The following is a 21821-nucleotide window of genomic DNA, read 5'->3' on the forward strand; positions in this document are numbered from 1 at the left end:
CTACAACCCTTCATTGCCTGGTACTCTCTGGGTATCCGCAACCTGCGCAACTTGCTTAATTCCTCTCGCGTCCCGCTGTCTTTCGCAGAGGCACGAGAAAAATATGGCCTGCCTCCCCACCACGAGTTTGCCTATTTCCAGGCAATGCACTAACTTAAAAATGTACTATCTAAATTGACGGGGAACGACTTTCTTAACTCTCTAGATACACTACTCTAATCAACATGCTACTCTATATCAACCATTTATACACGTATTCGCCTTGAACTTATCCCTGACACGGACCTCCCAGAGCTGTCCCAATGGTCCTCCCACATCTCAACGATCACCCCTGACTCCCTCCTGAATCACTTTCAACTAACCCTAAAACTTATCCCTGCAAGCTCCTATCAAGAGATGGCCTATAAAATGCTCAATAGGGCATACATCTCACCTAAACGCCGATCTTTGATGGGCATCTCAGAAGACAGTAAATGCACCAAATGCCTAATGGAGGGGGCCGACCTCTTCCATTGCTTCTGGGACTGCGCTTTGGTGTCACAGTTTTGGCATGAGGTACATCATTATGGAACCACATCCTTAGGCATATCCTTTAGTTGCACTGTTTCCTGGGCATTATTCGGATATCTGACTGACCAGCCAGACGTCCCTAGGTCTAACAAAAAACTGCTTATGATATTATCAGCGGCTGGCAGGAAGGCAATCCTACAACAGTGGATCCACAACATACCTCCTAATCTTTCGATGGTGACCTCTAGACTATTTTTTCTATTCACCATGGACTGGCTAGAGGCCTCTATCCATAAGGAAAGGCTCACCCCTGCCTTGTTCCAATGTTGGAACACCTACATTTTGACACTCTCCTTACACACTAAACAAGCCATTGACAAATGCTTTCAATCTACCTCATGGTACCTCCTCCACACTTTAGCCCAACCTAACCCCTTGAACATCTGACTTACCCTCTCTCCTTTCCTTTTTCTGGACCACTCCTCCACTCCCTTCTATATTCAATCATCTACCGGGTTGATTGGAAATATAGACCCCCGATTTGAGAAGATTGTTCTGTGGATGGATCGACGGCCCGTGTCCCATAGTAGGCATTACATGTTAGTTTATTTTCTTAGGTTTTAGGTATTATGTATATGTTTAGGGATTTTCAAATAATTTGTCTTTGCTGGCGGAGAACTGATATTCGATCCACCCCTTTTCATCTATAGTCTGCTCCGCTTTGGTAATTAAAGCACATCTTAAATTCCCTGATATCACTAGTTATACATATGTTCCCTTTCTTGGAAGGGTATAAAGGTTTTATGTGAAGAAAAGTTTGAAAATATGTTTTGATCTCTACCTGGTATTATATGAGACTGAATAATCTATGACTCACTGTCACTTGTCAAGTGGTTTATGTATAATGCATATTATGTTATACACTGCTAACTATATATTCTATTCTATGTCTCGAAATGCCGTATATCTACTCTGTATGGTGTGAGATTATAATAAAAATAGTTTGAAAAAAAAAAAGTAAACGACCACTCACTTGTTTTACCAAAGGTAAAAGCATCAAAGACCATGTGGTGCATACAGACATCACTGGGTTTGAAGTTTCTCCCGCTACGAATTTTCTATCCAAATCACCGGGTTGCTATCGGTGCCTAGGATGCAAAACTTGCAGCAGTTTAGTGGCAGGGCCATCGTTTATTTCAAGTGTGACGGGTAGATCATTTAAAATTAAGCACGTCCTTACCTGTACCACACCCTATATTATATATGTTATTACATGTCCCTGTCAATTACAGTATGTTGGTAAAACGGTGCGAACTGCCAGGGAGAGACAACCATTGCACAGATCAGCTGTGAAAAGCGCACTGTCAGGCAAGATGTCTGACAAACCAGTGGCTAGACACTATGCTGAGAAAAAACATACTTTAAGCGACTTAAAATTTCAGATTATAGATCATGTTCCCAAATCAGTGAGGGGGGGTGACCGGGGGAGCCTAAAGATGGAGGCCAGGTGGATCTATACCCTCGGTACCATTAAGCCGGCTGGACTTAATGACAAGATTCTGTGGAATACATTCCAGTGAAGCAAAGAAAATACACACAGTCATCTTCCAGCTAGTCCATATCTTTGGTTCTGCAGTTTAGTATAGATCATTAAGGGTTTCTCCTCATGTAATATATTATAGTATATTATATTATGCCATTAACATTGTCGGTGATCTAACTAACAATATGCATGATTGATATTGTCTCTGGTGTCTATGGTTTCACAAACATGTCCACTGTTTATTTTAATTACCACATTTTCGTATTATTCCAGCCCGAGACGGGGGGTTCCTGGTTGCCAGGAAGCATTGGTTACCTAGGCGACGCTACCAAACCCTGGTTTCCAGGAAGCCGACATCTCCACGGCTCAGGGACGGAAGTACGTCGTCACGTAGCACTGCAGAGTCAGGCCGAGGGCGTGTCTTACACGGGGCCGGGAGCTCGTCCCGTTTGCGGGTCTTTTCTTCTATTTAAAAGGTATGTTGTGTTCACTTATGCTTGTTGTATCACCTCGAAAAAGGGGCGTTGTGGCCCCGAAACATCGGACACACAAGTGATGAAATAAAAGCACTTTTTGCACTTTATTGACTGTGAATAAGACCCGTGAGTGCCGCCGCTGCTGGATGTGTTAAGTATATATATATATATATATATATATATATATTTATTTGTGTGCATCTTGAAAATGGTTGGTCATTTCATGTGTAGGATCATGTTGCCTGGAGATAACATAAAGTAACCTAATGAACATGGAAATATCTGTCACACATTACATATTTCCCAAACTTAGTACACACATTACACATAGTCTCCCCTTTCCCCTCATGCAACTTTTACTTATTTACAAGGCCCAACAAGGGAATTATACACCTTTACAGTATGCGAGGGGGCAGTAACTGATCAGAGCATCATGCATGGTATCAACGTGTTCGGATAATTATGAGTAATAATCCGGTGTTGGTTTGGAGAAGATCGCATGTCGTTGCGAATAGTTATTCGCAAAGGCAGATTAAAAGGTATATTTGTGTTTATTATGTACTTGGTATGTGGTGGGAATCCAGAGCTGACCAGCTGTACACACCACTGGATCAAGGCATCGCCCATCTCTTCAACCCGACCAATGAGCTCTCCTGTACTGTAAACGACCATCCCTCCAACCAATCGGTGGAGAGCATACAACCCCATTGTATTGTATTTTGGGCAAGGGTATATAAACCTTGCACCTGGGCCGGTCACTCACTCTCTCTGCTTTTTAAAGACTCATAGGTCGTCTCGCCAGACGACTGGGGACCGGATCCGGGTGGCGCAAGCGACAAAGCGTACGTATCATTGGGTGGGACTCTCTCTCTGTGATTGAATTGTGTTGTACCATTTATATTGTAACTTATTGTAACCCCCTTTTTCAAATATATTATTACTTGTTGCTGCTTTGGACCACAACTTACAATCAAATACTGGTGTCGCATTCAGTTTCTGTTGAGCGTTTGTATAGTGTAATTGCCACACCTAGAGCTGCCTCGTGCTCTCAGTGTGTCGGTCTGTGTGTATGCACTGAGTGTAAGCTGCACGGCTATTCCGGCGTGTATACGCAAAGTGCGTGCACAGTACGGGACTGTGTACGCTAACTGGGGACAGAGTACGTAGGTAAAGGATTACAGCGGCCGCAGCGGCTTCAGTTACAGTATGCAATAGGGGGTTAGTGGCTGCTTTCCAAGAAGTCAATCGAACTTCTCACCTAGTACATAGTTAAAGAGGTTGAAAAGAGGCAAAATGCCCATCGGGTTCAACCTATATTTTATACTAAGCTGTGCACATTATAATGTACCTGCTGAAGTAATGGTTTTAGTACCAATTCACAAATATGATTCGTATCACTCCCAGATATTTAATGTCAATATATGAAATGCTATAGCCTTGGATACCTTTTTCAGTTAGAAAATTGTCCAATCCGCTTTTAAATGCATTTACAGAGTCCGCCATTATTACCTTCTCTGGGAGTTCCAAATCTTTATTGCCAAAATCGTGAAGAACCCTTTCCTACGTTGTGTACAGAATTTTCTCTCCTCTAGCCTCAGCGAATGCCCACGTGTCCTATACAGAGTTCTTTTAATAAACAAATCCCCTGCTAACTCCTTGTAATGACCCTTTTCATATTTGAAGAAATTAATAATGTCTCCTCTTAGACGCCTCTTTTCCAGTGTAAACATATTTAACCAAGTAAGCCTTTCCTCGTACTCCAGTGTCTCTAACTCTTTAATCAATTTAGTAGCTCGCCTTTGAACTCTTTCGAATTCGCCAATATCTTTTTTATAATGTGGTGACCAAAATTGAACACAATATTCCAGGTGCGGACATAATTATTTGTACAGCGGCAGGATTACATCCTCGTCCCTTGTTTAAATACCCCATTTTACGCACGCAAGCACCTTGCCTTCTTTGCTGCATTTTGACATTGTGTACTGTTATTAAGCCTATTATCCCAAAACTTAGCATTTTTTCTATATTGAAACTCATTCTCCATTAGACACCCAGGTTTCAAGTTTAAATAAGTCAATCTGTAGAGACGCCACATCGATTTCCGAATTAATGACCTTACACAGTTTAGTATCATCTGCAAAAATTTACACTGTGCTTTCCAGGCCTATACCTAAATCACTAAAATATTGAACAGTAGCGGGCCGAGTACGGACCCTTGTGGTATTCCGCTGACTACTGGTGCCCAGCTGGAGAACATCCCATTGACCACTACTCATTGTACCCTGTTATCCAGCCAATTACTTATCCATGTACAAATAGTATTTCCTTGCCAAGCTCCCTTAATTTGATGATCGGTCTCCAGTGAGGCACTGTATCGAAGACTTTTGCAAAACCTAAATAGACCACATCCACTGCTTTTCCCTGGTCAAGATTATCGCTTCCTCGTAGAAGTTAATTAAGTTAGTTTGGCATGATCTGTCCCTCACAAACTCTGGATGACTCTTGCTAATAATCTTAGTAGTCTGCAGATGCTCCTCTATGCAATCCCTCAAAAATTCCTTCAAATATTTGAAGCGCTAGTGAGGTTAAACTAACTGGTCTATAGTTACCGGGATGATTTTTAGTTCCCTTTTTAAATATTGGTACTACCTCAGCTATACGCCAATCCTTCGGTACCATGCCTGATCTTATTGAGCTATAGAAAATCAAGTATAGGGGTTTTGCTAGCTCTGACCCGAGCGGGCAAAAAACCATCTGGGCCAGGTGATTTATTAATCTTTATGTTGCTTAATCTTTCTATGACTACTTCCTCGCTTAAACAAGCATCTAGGCAAGAGTCACCTTCCCTGTCATTATGCTCTACTGTCACCGTCTGATCCTCCCTGGTTAATACTGATGAAAAAAGGAAATTTATGGTACGACTTACCATTGTTAAATCTCTTTCTGCGAGGTACACTGGTTTCCACAGGGAATAAAATCTGGGTGTAGAGTTGGATCTTGATCCAAGGCACCAACAGGCTAAAAGCTTTTACCGTTCCCAGGATGCACTGCCTCCTCTATAGCCCCGCCACCAGGCACTGGAGCTTAGTTTAGTTAACCAGTCCAATGCAGTAGCAGGTAAGAGAGACGGTAGATGTTAGTTACATAGACCAACATTCTCATGACAGGAGAAGGGACTAATGCCATACAAACCCAAAGAAACTAAGTGCGTCAGGGTGGGCGCCCTGTGGAAACCAGTGTACCTCGCAGAAAGATTTAACAATGGTAAATCTTACAATAAATCTCCATTTCTGCAGTGGGGTACACTGGTATTCCACAGGGAATAACATTGGGATGTCCTAAAGCAGTTCCTCTTGGGGACGCATTGTAGAAGGCACAAGAACATGGCATCCAAAGGAAGCATCCTGGGAGGCGGAAGTCTTAAAGGCATAGAACCTGATGAACGTGTTCACTGAAGACCACATAGCCGCTTTTCACAATTGTTTAGCGGACACGCCATGGCGGGTCGCCCAAGAAGGTCCAACAGACACAGTAGAATGGGCCTTGATAGCAGCAGGTGCTGGGAGTCCAACCTGCGCATAAGCTTGTGCAATCACCATTCTAATCCATCTGGCCAAGGTCTGCTTATTTGCAGGCCAGCCATGTTTGTGAAAAACAAAGTACAAAAAGAGAATCTGACCTCCTGATAGAGGAGATCCTTTCTACACATATACAAAGAGCCTGTACCACATCCAAAGACCGCTCTTTGGAGGACAAACGAGGAGAGCTAAAGGCCAGAACCACAATCTCTTGGTTAAGGTGGAAAGATGACAACACCGTAGGCAGATAACCAGGGCGAGTTCTAAGAACTGCTCGGTCAAGGTGAAAATCAGAAAGGGTGGACGACAGGACAAAGCGCCTATGTCTGACACCATCCTAGCAGAGGCAATAGCCAACAAAAAAAAAATGACCTTAAGCATAAGGCATTTAAGGTCCACAGACTCAAGAGGTTCAAACGGAGACTCTTGAAGGGCATTAAGAACAACAGACAGATCCAATGGAGCAACAAAGGGGACATAGGGAGGCTGAATCCGTAGTACGCCCTGAGTGAATGTATGAACGTCAGGAATAGAAACAATTTTTCGCTGAAACCACACCGACAAGACAGAAATGTGAACCTTGAGGGAGGCTAAACGAAGTCCTAAATCCAGGCCTTGTTGCAAAAAAAAAAAAAAAAAAAAAAAAAAAAGTCTGGAAGTACTAAACTTGAATGCATCACAATTCTTAGCAGCACACCAGGTGAAGTAAGAATTCCAGACCCTATAATTAATGCGTGCAGAAGCCAGTTTGCGGGCCTTCAACATAGTTTGAATAACCACTTCAGAAAGTCCTTTGGCCTTCAGGAGTGAAGCTTCAAGGCCCACGTCGTCAAAGCCAGTCTTGTCAGGTCTTGGTAAACACAAGGGCCCTGAACGAGGAGGTCTGGGCGTTGAGGAAGTAGAAGGACGCTCGATCGAGAGACCCTGAAGGTCTGAGAACCAATGCCGTCTGGGCCACGCTGGAGTGACTAGAAGCAGTATTCCTCCTTCTTGCTTGAACTTCCGTAGTACCTTGGGTAGGAGTGACACTGGAGGGAAAAAGTATGGCAGTCAAAAGTTCCATGGAATTGCCAGTGCATCCACGAACGCTGCTTGAGGATCCCTTGTCCTTGCTCAGAAGACCGGAACCTTGTGATTGTGTCGAGACGCCATCAGGTCTACATTTGGCAGACCCCACTTGTCCACTAAGAGTTGGAAGACCTCCGGATAAAGACTCCACTCCCCGGCGTGTATGTCCTGACGACTGAGGAAGTCCGCTTCCCAGTTAAGGACTCCTGGAATGAACACTGACGATATTGCTGGCAGATGGCGTTCCGCCCATCTAAGAATTTTTGACACTTCCATCATTGCCATGCGGCTTCGAGTGCCGTCTTGATGATTTATGTACGCCACCATGGTGGCGTTGTCTGATTGTACTTGAACAGGCCTGTTCTGTACGAAAGGCAGGGCCAGTGTCAACGCACTGAACACTGCCCGCAAATCCAGAATGTCTATCGGGAGGAGAGATTTCTCCCTGGTCCACCGACCCTGGAGAGAGTGTTGCTCCAACACCACGCCCCAACCCCGCAGACTGGCATCCGTCGTGAAGAGGACCCAATTGGAGAACCAGAAGGGACGACCCTTGCTCAATTGTTGGTCCTGTAGCCACCAACTCAGTGACAGACGAACCTCCGGAGTAAAGGAGATCATTTGAGACCTGATCCGGTGAGGCAGGCCGTACCACTTGGAAAGGATTAACCTCTGCAGAGGGCAGGAATGAAATTGAGCGTACTCTACCATGTCAAAAGCAAACACCATAAGGCCTAGTACTTGCATAGCAGAGTGTATCGACACTCTTTGGAGAGAGAGAGGAAGAATCTGATTCTGTCCTGAAGTTTCATGACCTTCTCTGGAGACAAGAACAAACGTTGGTTGTGTGTGTCCAGTAATGCCCCAAGTGTACCATGCTCTGAGCAGGGACCAGTGAGGATTTCTTCCAGTTGATGCTCCAATTCCTTCAAGCCCACGGCTGGCTCATCAGTTCCAGATGACGGAGGATAACCTCTGGGGAGTTCGCCAGGATCAACAAGTCGTCCAGATTCGTCAGGATCCCGATACCCTGACGGTGTTGAAGATCCGAGGAGCCATGGTCAGTCCGAAAGGCAAGGCTTGTAACGGATCATGAAGGTTGCCAATAGCAAACCGAAGATATTGTTGATGCGACATGGCAATAGGTATGTGTAGGTAAGCATCCTGTATATCCAGGGATACCATATAGTCCTTGGGTTCCATTGCCAGTACAATAGAGCGCAGAGTTTTACATACGGAATTTGGACACCCTCACAAATTTGTTCAAAGATTTGAGGTTGAATATAGGTCGGGAGGATCCATTCGGCTTCAGAACTAGAAACAGCGTCGAATAGTATCCCCTGTCTCTCTGAGACAGAGGCACCGGCACTATCACTCCTGTATCCAGGAGGAATTGGACAACCAAATGTAGAGTTTGTGTTTTTAACGGATACGAACGGATAACTGTTGAGCAAAACTGGCGAGGGGGATGTCTCTTGAAAGAGATCGCGTACCTGTGAGATACCACTTCCTGCACCCAGGCGTCCGAAGTGGTCTTTAACCATACCTTGGCGAACTGCAAAGTTGGCCTCCCACCCTGGGCTCCCGTCATGCAGTAGGCTTGTCCGGTTTGGAAGCAGGCTGCCGGCCGGCCCAAGAACGTTTAGGTTTGGGCTTAGAGGACTTGGAAATGCGAGCCTGTTTCAGGTACGCCTGACCCCTTGCTTTACCTGGAGGACGAAAGGAACAAAAAGCTATACTCTTAGCCTTCGGAACCGAAGGATTAGTACTTGGGAGAAACGCAGTCTTGGCCAACGCCAAGTCGGTCACAATTTTGTTCAGATCATCTCCAAATAGTATATCTCCCTTAAAAGGGAGTACCTCCAAGTTCTTCTTAGAGTCCAGGTCCACCGACCAGGACCGTAACCACAGAATCTGGCGAGCAAGGATAGATGTAGTAGATGCCTTGGCCACTATAACGCCTGCTTCAGAGGCCGCCTCCTGAATATAGTGGGAGGCCATGGTAACATAGGTCAGATATTGTCTGGCAGCGTCAGAAAAAAATCAAAGGTAGCTCTTCCTCAATTGCTTGAACCCATGCTTCAATGCCTTTTGCAGCCCAAGAGGCTGCCATAGTGGGTCTATGTACAGAACCTGTAAGAGTGTAAACAGACTTCAAGCAACCCTCAACACGCTTATCCGTCAGTTCCTTCATCAGAAGCTGCGGTATCAGCATCTGATGGATCAGAATATTCCCCATCCGAATAGGAAGAATCATCTGAAATATTAACGGATTGTGAGGAAGAAATGGCCCGCTTAGATGACCTTTTTGGTCTCAGTAGGGTGAGGGTTAGGTTTTCGTTTAACCAGGGACTGATTTAATTGCTGTAACTGAGATGACAAGAGTATCCGCCCATGGTGGATTAACTACAGGGACAATATGTGGCTGTAATGGCACAGGAAGTCCTACAGGGGGGCGTAAATCATGTTACAAGCGTAGCCAGCAAATTTGAAAAAGCAGCCCAAGGTGGGTCTTGATTAGCCACTGGTGCTACGGGCTGACTAGGGGGTGCAGAACACCCAGTACCGGAACCCTCAGCTGAAATCGCGGGATCACCTGCTGTAGATGGCGCCTGGAGCTGGGGGATGGGCTACAGGTCAGTGCCTTATCCTCTGTGCTGGACTTCAACACAGGGTACTACGGAGCCTATGTTTAACAGATTTTAGTAAATCTGACTTGGTGGATATAGTGGGGTCCCTGCACGGCCACAGTGTCCACACCAGCAGCGCGGTCCGCTTCCTGGGACTGCAACCGGATCGCGATTTTGGCGGGTCCCAGCTAGGGGAACCTCTTCCCTCATCCCTGAATTACGGCCACCTGATCCAGGAGAGCAGCAGCGGTGATGTGTGCCTTAAGGGAACCAGAGAGCCTCCATGTAAGTACCCTGGAACCAGGGTGCGGGAGTATGCAGCACTGCTGAGGGAGGTGATGGAGCCACAGCACAGAATGTCAACATGACATAAACAGCATCCAGTGCCTGTGCTGCAGCCCTTGGAGTCTTCTTTCTTCATAAAAAGCTCTTAGCACCTGTTAGCGGCCTGCACTGCAGGCACAAACTTACAAACGAAGCTCCAGTGCCTGGAGGAGAGGCTATAGAGGAGGCGGTGCAGTGCATTCTGGGAACAGTCAAAGCTTTAGCCTGTTGGTGCCTCGGATCAAGATCCAACTCTACACCCTGATGTTATTCCCTGTGGAATACCAGTATACCCCTCTGCAGAAATATAAAGAACTAACTCTGAATCATAAGTATTAGGAACTCAAATATAATGTGGCTAGTGAGATGTGTCCAAATGCGTTTGATGAAGGTGATGAGCGTACTGAAATGCACTGAGCCATGGGCTGTTTGTTGACCGTTCTCCGTACCGCATAGGTCTCACATGCCACACACAGACCAATTATGAGCAAACTTAAGGGCCCCATACACTACAGCGACATGTCGGACCCTAATGTCGCATAAGACTTCGCTTGAACCGCCCGGCAGCCTCCCGGGCGGCAAGATCTCATAAGATACATCGTATGCGGTCCTTTTGCATATGATTTATCTTATGCGATCCCAGCCATGACTGTGGGATCCGAGAAATCATGTGTGCAGCACTAACGACCTAGGGGCTCCGATCCGTTGCTCACGGGACCGCGCATCGGATCGGATGTAAAACACATCCAATTTGCCACTTTTCATCCAATTTATTGTACAGAAAGGTGGAAATCGGGCTTTATCGTTGTAGTGTATGGGGCCCTGAAGAGTTACCATCATGTCCTGCGAAACATGGTGCATTACTGGGACTATATATAACCCGGACGTAGCTCGCACACACTGCAACTCAGTAGACCAGAGCTCCCTACAATACCTAGTCAACAGATTCTTTTTTTTTTTACCATCTAGAGGGGGCGTGGTTCCCCTATTTAGCACATGGGAATACACTAAGCCAATAAGCTTGTTCATTTCCAAAAGACATAAATAAGGTTTGTTACATCTTCAATAATCCCCATTTTTCTAACTCATGAAATACTTTACAATCACACCATGATGGAGGGGGGGGGGGGGGACGGACGGGGGGGACAGGAGAAAATAAGAATTTACTCACCGGTAATTCTATTTCTCGTAGTCCGTAGTGGATGCTGGGTACTCCGTAAGGACCATGGGGAATAGACGGGCTCCGCAGGAGACTGGGCACTCTTAAAAGAAAGATTAGGTACTATATCTGGTGTGCACTGGCTCCTCCCTCTATGCCCCTCCTCCAGACCTCAGTTAGGGAAACTGTGCCCGGAAGAGCTGACATTACTAGGAAAGGATTTGGAATCCAGGGTAAGACTCATACCAGCCACACCAATCACACCGTACAACTTGTGATAACTATACCCAGTTAACAGTATGAAAACAATAATGAGCCTCATTAACAGATGGCTCATAACAATAACCCTTTAGTTACGCAATAACTATATACATGTATTGCAGAGAGTCCGCACTTGGGACGGGCTCCCAGCATCCACTACGGACTACGAGAAATAGAATTACCGGTGAGTAAATTCTTATTTTCTCTGACGTCCTAGTGGATGCTGGGTACTCCGTAAGGACCATGGGGATTATACCGAAGCTCCCAAACGGGCGGGAGAGTGCGGATGACTCTGCAGCACCGAATGAGCAAACTCAAGGTCCTCCTCAGCCAGGGTATCAAACTTGTAGAATTTTGCAAAAGTGTTTGAACCCGACCAAGTAGCAGCTCGGCAAAGTTGTAAAGCCGAGACCCCTCGGGCAGCCGCCCAAGAAGAGCCCACCTTCCTCGTGGAATGGGCTTTTACTGATTTAGGATGCGGCAGTCCAGCCGCGGAATGTGCAAGTTGAATCGTGCTACAGATCCAGTGAGCAATTGTCTGCTTTGAAGCAGAAGCACCCAGCTAGTTGGGTGCATGCAGGATAAACAGCGAGTCAGTCTTTCTGACTCTAGCTGTCCTGGAAACATAGATTTTCAGGGCCCGGACTACGTCCAACAACTTGGAATCCTCCAAGTCACGAGTAGCCGCAGGCACCACAATAGGTTGGTTCAAATGAAAAGCTGATACCACCTTTGGGAGAAATTGGGGAAGAGTCCTCAATTCTGCCCTGTCCATATGGAAAATCAGATATGGGCTTTTACACGACAAAGCCGCCAATTCTGACACACGCCTAGCTGAAGCTAAGGCCAACAGCATGACCACCTTCCACGTGAGATATTTTAACTCCACGGTCTTAAGTGGTTCAAACCAATGTGATTTCAGGAAATCCAACACCACGTTGAGATCCCAAGGTGCCACTGGAGGCACAAAAGGGGGCTGAATATGCAGCACTCCCTTAACAAACGTCTGAACTTCAGGTAGTGAAGCCAGTTCTTTTTGAAAGAAAATAGACAGGGCCGAAATCTGTACTTTAATGGAACCCAATTTTAGGCCCATAGTCACTCCTGACTGTAGGAAGTGCAGAAATCGACCCAGCTGGAATTCTTCCATTGGGGCCATTCTGGCCTCACACCAAGCAACATATTTTCGCCATATGCGGTGATAATGTTTTGCTGTCACATCCTTCCTAGCTTTCATCAGCGTAGGAATGACTTCATCTGGAATGCCCTTCTCCGTTAGGATCCAGCGTTCAACCGCCATGCCGTAAAACGCAGCCGCGGTAAGTCTTGGAACAGACAGGGCCCCTGCTGTAGCAGGTCCTGTCGGAGCGGCAGAGGCCATGGGTCCTCTGAGATCATCTCTTGTAGTTCTGGGTACCAAGTTCTTCTTGGCCAATCCGGAACGATGAGTATAGTTCTTACTCCTCTCTTTCTCACTATCCTCAGCACCTTGGGTATGAGAGGAAGAGGAGGGAACACATAAACCGACTGGTACACCCACGGTGTCACTAGCGCGTCCACAGCTATCGCCTGAGGGTCCCTTGACCTGGCGCAATATCTTTTTAGCTTTTTGTTGAGGCGGGACGCCATCATGTCCACCTGTGGCCGTTCCCAACGGTTTACAATCAGCTTGAAGACTTCTGGATGAAGTCCCCACTCTCCCGGGTGGAGGTCGTGTCTGCTGAGGAAGTCTGCTTCCCAGTTGTCCACTCCCGGAATGAACACTGCTGACAGTGCTAGCACGTGATTCTCCGCCCAACGAAGAATCCTTGTGGCTTCTGCCATTGTCATCCTGCTTCTTGTGCCGCCCTGTCGGTTTACATGGGCGACCGCCGTGATGTTGTCTGACTGAATCAGCACCAGTTGGTTTTGAAGCAGGGATTCTGCTTGACTCAGGGCATTGTAAATGGCCCTTAGTTCCAGAATATTTATGTGTAGGGAAGTTTCCTGACTCGACCATTGTCCTTGGAAGTTTCTTCCCCGAGTGACTGCCCCCCAACCTCGGAGGCTTGCATCCGTGGTTACCAGGACCCAGTCCTGTATGCCGAATCTGCGGCCTTCGAGAAGATGAGCACTCTGCAGCCACCACAGCAGAGACACCCTGGCCCTCGGGGACAGGGTGATCAACCGATGCATCTGAAGATGCGATCCGGACCACTTGTCCAATAGATCCCACTGGAAGATCCTTGCATGGAACCTGCCGAAGGGAATTGCTTCGTAAGAAGCTACCATCTTTCCCAGGACTCGCGTGCAGTGATGCACCGACACCTGTTTTGGTTTCAGGAGGTCCCTGACCAGAGATGATAATTCCTGGGCCTTCTCCTCCGGGAGAAAGACCTTCTTCTGTTCTGTGTCCAGAATCATGCCCAAGAACAGCAGACGCGTCGCAGGAATCAGCTGTGACTTTGGGATATTCAGAATCCAGCCGTGCTGATGCAGCACTTCCTGAGATAGTGCTACGCTGACTAGCAACTGCTCTTTGGACCTCGCCTTTATCAGGAGATCGTCCAAGTACGGGAATTGGTAATGACAGTCCTGTACCACAAACCTGAGGTACTCCTGGTGAGATGGGTAAATGGGGACATGCAGGTATGCATCCTTGATGTCCAGCGACACCATAAAATCCCCCTCTTCCAGGCTTGCAATAACTGCCCTGAGCGATTCCATCTTGAACTTGAACTTCCTTATACAAGTGTTCAAGGATTTTAAATTTAGGATGGGTCTCACCGAACAGTCTGGTTTCGGTACCACAAACATTGTGGAATAGTAACCCCGCCCCTGTTGATTATCACCTGCTGAAGGTACAGCTTGTGAATGGCCGCCAGTACTACCTCCCTTTCTTTGGGAGCAGCTGGCAAGGCTGATTTGAGGTAACGGCGAGGGGGAGTGGCCTCGAACTCCAGCTTGTATCCCTGAGATACCACTTGCAGAACCCAGAGATCCACCTGTGAGCGAACCCACTGGTCGCTGAAGTTCTGGAGACGTGCCCCCACCGCACCTGGCTCCGACCGTGGAGCTCCAGCGTCATGCGGTGGACTTAGTGGAAGCAGGGGAGGATTTTTGTTCCTGGGAACTGGCTGTCTGGTGCAGCTTTTTCCCTCTCCCCTTGCCTCTGGGCAGAAAGGAAGCGCCTCTGATCCGCTTGCCTTTCTGAGGCCGAAAGGACTGTACCTGATAATACGGTGCTTTCTTAGGCTGTGAGGAAACCTGAGGTAAAAATGTCGACTTCCCAGCTGTTGCTTTGGATACGAGGTCCGAGAGACCATCCCCAAACAATTCCTCACCCTTATAAGGCAAAACCTCCATGTGCCTTTTAGAATCAGCATCACCTGTCCACTGCCGAGTCCATAATACCCTCCTGGCAGAAATGGACAATGCATTAATTCTAGATGCCAGCCGGCAAATATCCCTCTGTGCATCCCTCATATATAAGACGACGTCTTTAATATGCTCTATGGTTAGCAAAATAGTATCGCTGTTGAGGGTATCAATATTATCTGACAGGGTATCAGACAAAGCTGCTGCAGCACTACACATCCATGCTGAAGCAATTGCAGGTCTCAGTATAGTACCTGAGTGTGTATACACAGACTTCAGGATAGCTTCCTGCTTTCTATCAGCAGGCTCCTTTAAGGCGGCCGTATCCTGAGACGGCAGTGCCACCTTTTTTGATAAGCGTGTGAGCGCCTTGTCCACCCTAGGGGATGTCTCCCAACGTAACCTATCCTCTGGCGGGAAAGGGTACGCCATCAGTAACCTCTTAGAAATCACTAGTTTCTTATCGGGGGAACCCCACGCTTCTTCACACACTTCATTCAACTCATCAGATGGGGGGAAAGTCACTGGTTGCTTTTTCTCCCCAAACATAATACCCTTCTTAGTGGTACCTGGGTTAATGTCAGAAATGTGCAACACATTTTTCATTGCCGTAATCATGCAACGGATGGCCCTTGTGGATTGTACATCTGTCTCATCCTCGTCTACACTGGAGTCAGACTCCGTGTCGACATCTGTGTCTGCCATCTGAGGTAGCGGGCGTTTTTGAGCGCCTGATGGCCTTTGAGACGCCTGTGCAGGCACGGGCTGAGATGCCGGCTGTCCCACAGCTGTTACGTCATCGATCCTTTTATGCAAGGAGTTGACACTGTCGGTTAATACCTTCCATATATCCACCCACTCTGGTGTCGGCCCCGCAGGGGGTGACATCACACTTATCGGCACCTGCTCCGCCTCCACATAAGCCTCCTCATCAAACATGTCGACACAGCCGTACCGACACACCGCACACACACAGGGAATGCTCTGAGGACAGGACCCCACTAAGTCCTTAGGGGAGACAGAGAGAGAGTATGCCAGCACACACCACAGCGCTATATATCACAGGGATTAACACTGTACTGAGTGATTTTTCCCAATAGCTGCTATTATACACAATTTGCGCCTAAATTTATGTGCCCCCCCCCTCTCTTTTTTACCCTTCTCGTAGTGTATACTGCAGGGGAGAGCATGGGGAGCGTCCTTTCAGCGGAGCTGTGAAGCGAAAATGGAGCCGGTGTGCTTAGGAAGATAGCCCCGCCCCCTCCGCGTCGGGCTTCTCCCGCTTTTTTAATAATGTTAATGGCGGGGGATTAGGCACATATACAGTGCTATACACTGTATTATGTGCAATTTTGCCAAAGGTATAGATATTGCAGCCAGGGCGCCCCCCCCCAGCGCCCTGCACCCACCAGTGTCCGGAGCGTGTGGTGTGCTGTGGGAGCAATGGCGCACAGCTGCAGTGCTGTACGCTACCTTATTGAAGACCGGAGTCTTCAGCCGCCGATTTTTTCCTGGTTCTTCCGTCTTCTGGCTCTGCAAGGGGGACGGCGGCACGGCTCCGGGAACGGACGATCGAGGTCGGGCCCTGTGTTCGATCCCTCTGGAGCTAATGGTGTCCAGTAGCCTTAGAAGCACAAGCTAGCTGCAAGCAGGTAGGTTTGCTTCTCTCCCCTCAGTCCCTCGTAGCAGTGAGTCTGTTGCCAGCAGATCTCACTGAAAATAAAAAACCTAACAAATACTTTCTTTTCTAGGAAGCTCAGGAGAGCCCCTAGGGTGCATCCAGCTCTGGCCGGGCACAGATTCTAACTGAGGTCTGGAGGAGGGGCATAGAGGGAGGAGCCAGTGCACACCAGATATAGTACCTAATCTTTCTTTTAAGAGTGCCCAGTCTCCTGCGGAGCCCGTCTATTCCCCATGGTCCTTACGGAGTACCCAGCATCCACTAGGACGTCAGAGAAAAGGGATTGAATGCGCGGTCAGCATCTCTTTCCTTGCTTCTTTACGGACAGCTGCAATCTACTGCCATTGGCTTCAGAGAAAGCGCCATACTCTCACGGGGTGACTGGTCTTGGGTGCAGGTGTTATTTATTTATTATTATTCACCTTCTTCAAATTACAAAAATTAAGTAAACTATATATGATCTATTTCATTCAATACAATTACAGATTGATGGACTGTACTCACCTTCTCCATGTCAATTAAAATCTGCCTACGCCACCCTCGACCAAAGGTAAACAGGGTATCAATGTCTTTCATAGGTGTATTTGACACTTTACTTCTCAGTGAAACACTTTCTTGTTCAGGCTTACTGGCCAACTTCTTGTCCTACATAAAAAAGGAAACATTAAAAAAACATTATTGTACTAATGGAATTTTGTGCACGATCACTTAGCTCACGATTTTTTGTTTCCCAAAAAACGCTCAGAAATTGCTCTTTATGAGTGAATTAGGTGAAGAACCTTATCCAAAATGATTTTAGTAAAAAAAAAAAAAAAATCTCCCTCCGAGAGCTGCAGCGGAGAGAAGTTTCTCTTCCCTGCAGCTGCAAACACTGTTTATCTGACTGGTCGCATCCTGTGCAACCAGGTCAGATAAAGCACTTGCTGGTGTGGTCACATCTAATGCCACAATGTCAGGCAAGTGGTTAATAGGAGACTGTAACGCTCATATTAATATTGGTAAATACGTTTAATGTGTCATTCAATGACAAATGTTTTGAATGTGAGTTGCATGAGCACGGGCAGTACGGTTGGTGTAATGGTTAGCATTACTGCCTCACAGCACTGAGGTCATGGGTTCCATTCCCACCATGGCCCTAACGGTGTGCAGTTTGTACATTCTCCCCGGACATGCGCGGGTTTCCTCAGGGTACTCCGGTTTTTCTCTCACAATCCAAAAATATACTGGTAGGTTAATTGGCTCCCAACAAAATTAACCCTAGTGTGAATGTGTCTGTGTGTACATGTGATAGGGAATATATAATATTGTAAGCTCCACTGGGGCTGGTACTGATGTGAATGGTCAAATATTCTCTGTACAGCGCTGCAGAATATGTGTGCGCTATATAAGTAACTGGTAATAAATAAAAATAAATAATGAGATCTATTTATAAAATTAAGGCAGATAGAACTACTATCGGTATATAAGGCAAATGCGGCTTGGATTTCTTTTAAACACTATTTTCAATCTTCCTAACATCTTTCTATATTTATTTCTTTAGTATTTTTTTTTAAATTCTTTATTTAAAGAGCTCATGAGAGTAAACAGACTGGACACATGAATGTATATAGCATCAACAATAAGCTAATATTTTCTAAAGCAAAAACTGAAAGAAAATAAAGTATTGGGGAGGGGGGGGACAGACAGGACAGAACATCTCGAGGAGTCTCAGATGATGCACAGAAAGCGTCAGTATAGGGACTGCATATGCAAAGCATAGGTGCGTCGCACGGGTACAAAGTGGATCGCCGCTCAACGATGGGTTTGTGCGAAAGATCCGTTTGCTAGGAGATTGACAGGAAGAAGGCGTTTGTGGGTGTCAACTGACCGTTTACTGGGACTGTTTGGAAAAACGCAGGCTTGTCCATGCGTTTGAAGGGAGGGTTCCGGACGTCAAATCCGGTCCCGGACAGGCTGAAGTGTTCGCAGCGGCTGAGTAAGTCCTGGCTACTCACAGACTGCACAAAATCTGCTTGTACAGTTCTGCTACACATGCGTTCGCACACCTTTCTTGTTGATAGATTACCAATTCTATCAGATTATGTGAATTATGTATCGCTGTGGCGATTAAAAGAATGTGTATTTAAGTCTGTTATTTCCCCTTCTGTAAAGGGCCGTGATGGCCCGGAAGTGATGCGGCGGTGGAATGAGGACGTACACTTTCACTTCTATGAGTAGCCGTAGCATCAGGAAGTGACGCGGCAGGACTATTTAGAGAATACACTCCTGGACACCCGGTATTCCCGGTCAGGAGGAACATAATAGGACACAGCCGGAAGTGACGTTACAGACCCCAGGCCTATCAGAGCCGCCGGAGGTCCGGTTACTATGACTACAGCATACAACGGGAGTTACAGGAAGACAGGGATGTGTAATTGATCTTATTAGTGACTGCAGCTGCGTAATGGACATTTTGATTGGACAAGTAGTGTTTATAATAAGAATTTACTTACCGATAATTCTATTTCTCGGAGTCCGTAGTGGATGCTGGGGTTCCTGAAAGGACCATGGGGAATAGCGGCTCCGCAGGAGACAGGGCACAAAAAGTAAAGCTTTAGGATCAGGTGGTGTGCACTGGCTCCTCCCCCTATGACCCTCCTCCAAGCCTCAGTTAGGTACTGTGCCCGGACGAGCGTACACAATAAGGAAGGATTTATGAATCCCGGGTAAGACTCATACCAGCCACACCAATCACACTGTACAACCTGTGATCTGAACCCAGTTAACAGTATGATAACAGCGGAGCCTCTGAAAGGATGGCTCACAACAATAATAACCCGATTTTTGTAACTATGTACAAGTAATGCAGATAATCCGCACTTGGGATGGGCGCCCAGCATCCACTACGGACTCCGAGAAATAGAATTATCGGTAAGTAAATTCTTATTTTCTCTATCGTCCTAGTGGATGCTGGGGTTCCTGAAAGGACCATGGGGATTATACCAAAGCTCCCAAACGGGCGGGAGAGTGCGGATGACTCTGCAGCACCGAATGAGAGAACTCCAGGTCCTCCTTAGCCAGGGTATCAAATTTGTAGGATTTTACAAACGTGTTTGCCCCTGACTAAATAGCCGCTCGGCAAAGTTGTAAAGCCGAGACCCCTCGGGCAGCCGCCCAAGATGAGCCCACCTTCCTTGTGGAATGGGCATTTACATATTTTGGCTGTGGCAGGCCTGCCACAGAATGTGCAAGCTGAATTGTATTACACATCCAACTAGCAAAAGTCTGCTTAAAAGCAAGAGCACCCAGTTTGTTGGGTGCATACAGGATAACAGCAAGTCAGTTTTCCTGACTCCAGCCGTCCTGGAACCTATATTTTCAGGGCCCTGACCACATCTAGCAACTTGGAGTCCTCCAAGTCCCTAGTAGGCGCAAGACACCACAATAAGCTGGTTCAGGTGAAACACTGACACCACCTTAGGGAGAGAACTGGGGACGAGTCCGCAGCTCTGCCCTGTCCGAATGGACAAACAGATATGGGCTTTTTTGAGAAAAAAACCACCAATTTGACACTCGCCTGGTCCAGGCCAGGTCCAAGAGCATGTTCACTTTTCATGTGAGATGCTTCAAATCCACAGATTTGACTGGTTTTAAACCAATGTGTTTTGAGGAATCCCAGAACTACGTTGAGATCCCACAGTGCCACTGGAGGCACAAAAGGGGGTTGTATATGCAATACTCCCTTGACAAACTTCTGGACTTCAGGAACTGAAGCCAATTCTTTCTGGAAGAAAAATCGACAGGGCCGAAATTTGAACCTTAATGGACCCCAATTTGAGGCCCATAGACACTCCTGTTTGCAAGAAATGCAGGAATCGACCGAGTTGAAATTTCTTCGTGGGGCCTTCCTGGCCTCACACCACGCAACATATTTTCGCCACATGTGGTGATAATGTTGTGCGGTCACCTCCTTTCTGGCTTTGACCAGGGTAGGAATGACCTCTTCCTGAATGCCTTTTCCCTTAGGATCCGGCGTTCCACCGCCATGCCGTCAAACGCAGCTGCGGTAAGTCTTGGAACAGACATGGTACTTGCTGAAACAAGTCCCTTCTTAGCGGCAGAGGCCATAAGTCCTCTGTGAGCATCTCTTGAAGTTCCGGGTACCAAGTCCTTCTTGGCCAATCCGGAGCCATGAGTATAGTTCTTACTCCTCTACGTCTTATAATTCTCAGTACCTTAGGTATGAAAAGCAGAGGATGGAACACATACACCGACTGGTACACCCACGGTGTTACCAGAACGTCCACAGCTATTGCCTGAGGGTCTCTTAACCTGGCGCAATACCTGTCCCGTTTTTTGTTCAGACGGGACGCCATCATGTCCACCTTTGGTAATTCCCAACGGTTTACAATTATGTGGAAAACTTCCCCATGAAGTTCCCACTCTGCCGGGTGGAGGTCGTGCCTACTGAGGAAGTCTGCTTCCCAGTTTCCATTCCCGGAATGAAACACTGCTGACAGTGCTATCACATGATTTTCCGCCCAGCGAAAAGTCCTTGCAGTTTTTGCCACTGCCCTCCTGCTTCTTGTGCCGCCCTGTCTATTTACGTGGGCGACTGCCGTGATGTTTTATCCCACTGGATCAATACCGGCTGACCTTGAAGCAGAGGTCTTGCTAAGCTTAGAGCATTATAAATTTACCCTTAGCTATATTTATGTGGAGAAAAATCTCCAGACTTGATCACACTCCCTGGAAATTTTTTCCTTGTGTGACTGCTCCCCAGCCTCTCGGGCTGGCCTCCGTGGTCACCAACATCCAAAACTGAATGCCGAATCTGCGGCCCTCTAGAAGATGAGCACTCTGTAACCACCACAGGAGAGACACCCTTGTCCTTGGATATAGGGTTATCCGCTGATGCATCTGAAGATGCGATCCGGACCATTTGTCCAGCAGATCCCACTGAAAAGTTCTTGCATGAAATCTGCCGACTGGAATTGCTTCGAAGGAAGTCACCATTTTTTTACCATGGCCCTTGTGCAATGATGCACTGATTTTAGGAGGTTCCTGACTAGCTCGGATAACTCCCTGGCTTTCTCTTCCGGGAGAAACACCTTTTTCTGGACTGTGTCCAGAATCATCCCTAAGCACAGGAGACTTGTTGTCGGGATCAGCTGCGATTTTGGAATATTTAGAATCCACCCCTGCTGTTGTAACAGTATCCGAGATAGTGCTACTCCGACCTCCAACTGTTCCCT

General features: G+C 47.0%; 1 protein-coding gene across 5 annotated transcripts in view; it reads right to left on the reverse strand.

Annotated features, from left to right (window-relative positions):
• The window catches only part of CCDC9B (coiled-coil domain containing 9B), a 324503-nt gene that overhangs the window by 130619 nt on the left and 172063 nt on the right, over positions 1 to 21821 (reverse strand). For all 5 annotated transcript variants that reach the window (XM_063947519.1, XM_063947517.1, XM_063947518.1 and 2 more), the window contains one exon: positions 17092 to 17232. In XM_063947519.1, coding sequence (XP_063803589.1) covers positions 17092 to 17232 — 141 coding nt within the window. The remainder of the gene's footprint in view (positions 1 to 17091; positions 17233 to 21821) is intronic.

The sequence above is a fragment of the Pseudophryne corroboree genome, chromosome 12, assembly GCF_028390025.1.
Source record: "Pseudophryne corroboree isolate aPseCor3 chromosome 12, aPseCor3.hap2, whole genome shotgun sequence".
NCBI lineage: Eukaryota > Metazoa > Chordata > Amphibia > Anura > Myobatrachidae > Pseudophryne > Pseudophryne corroboree.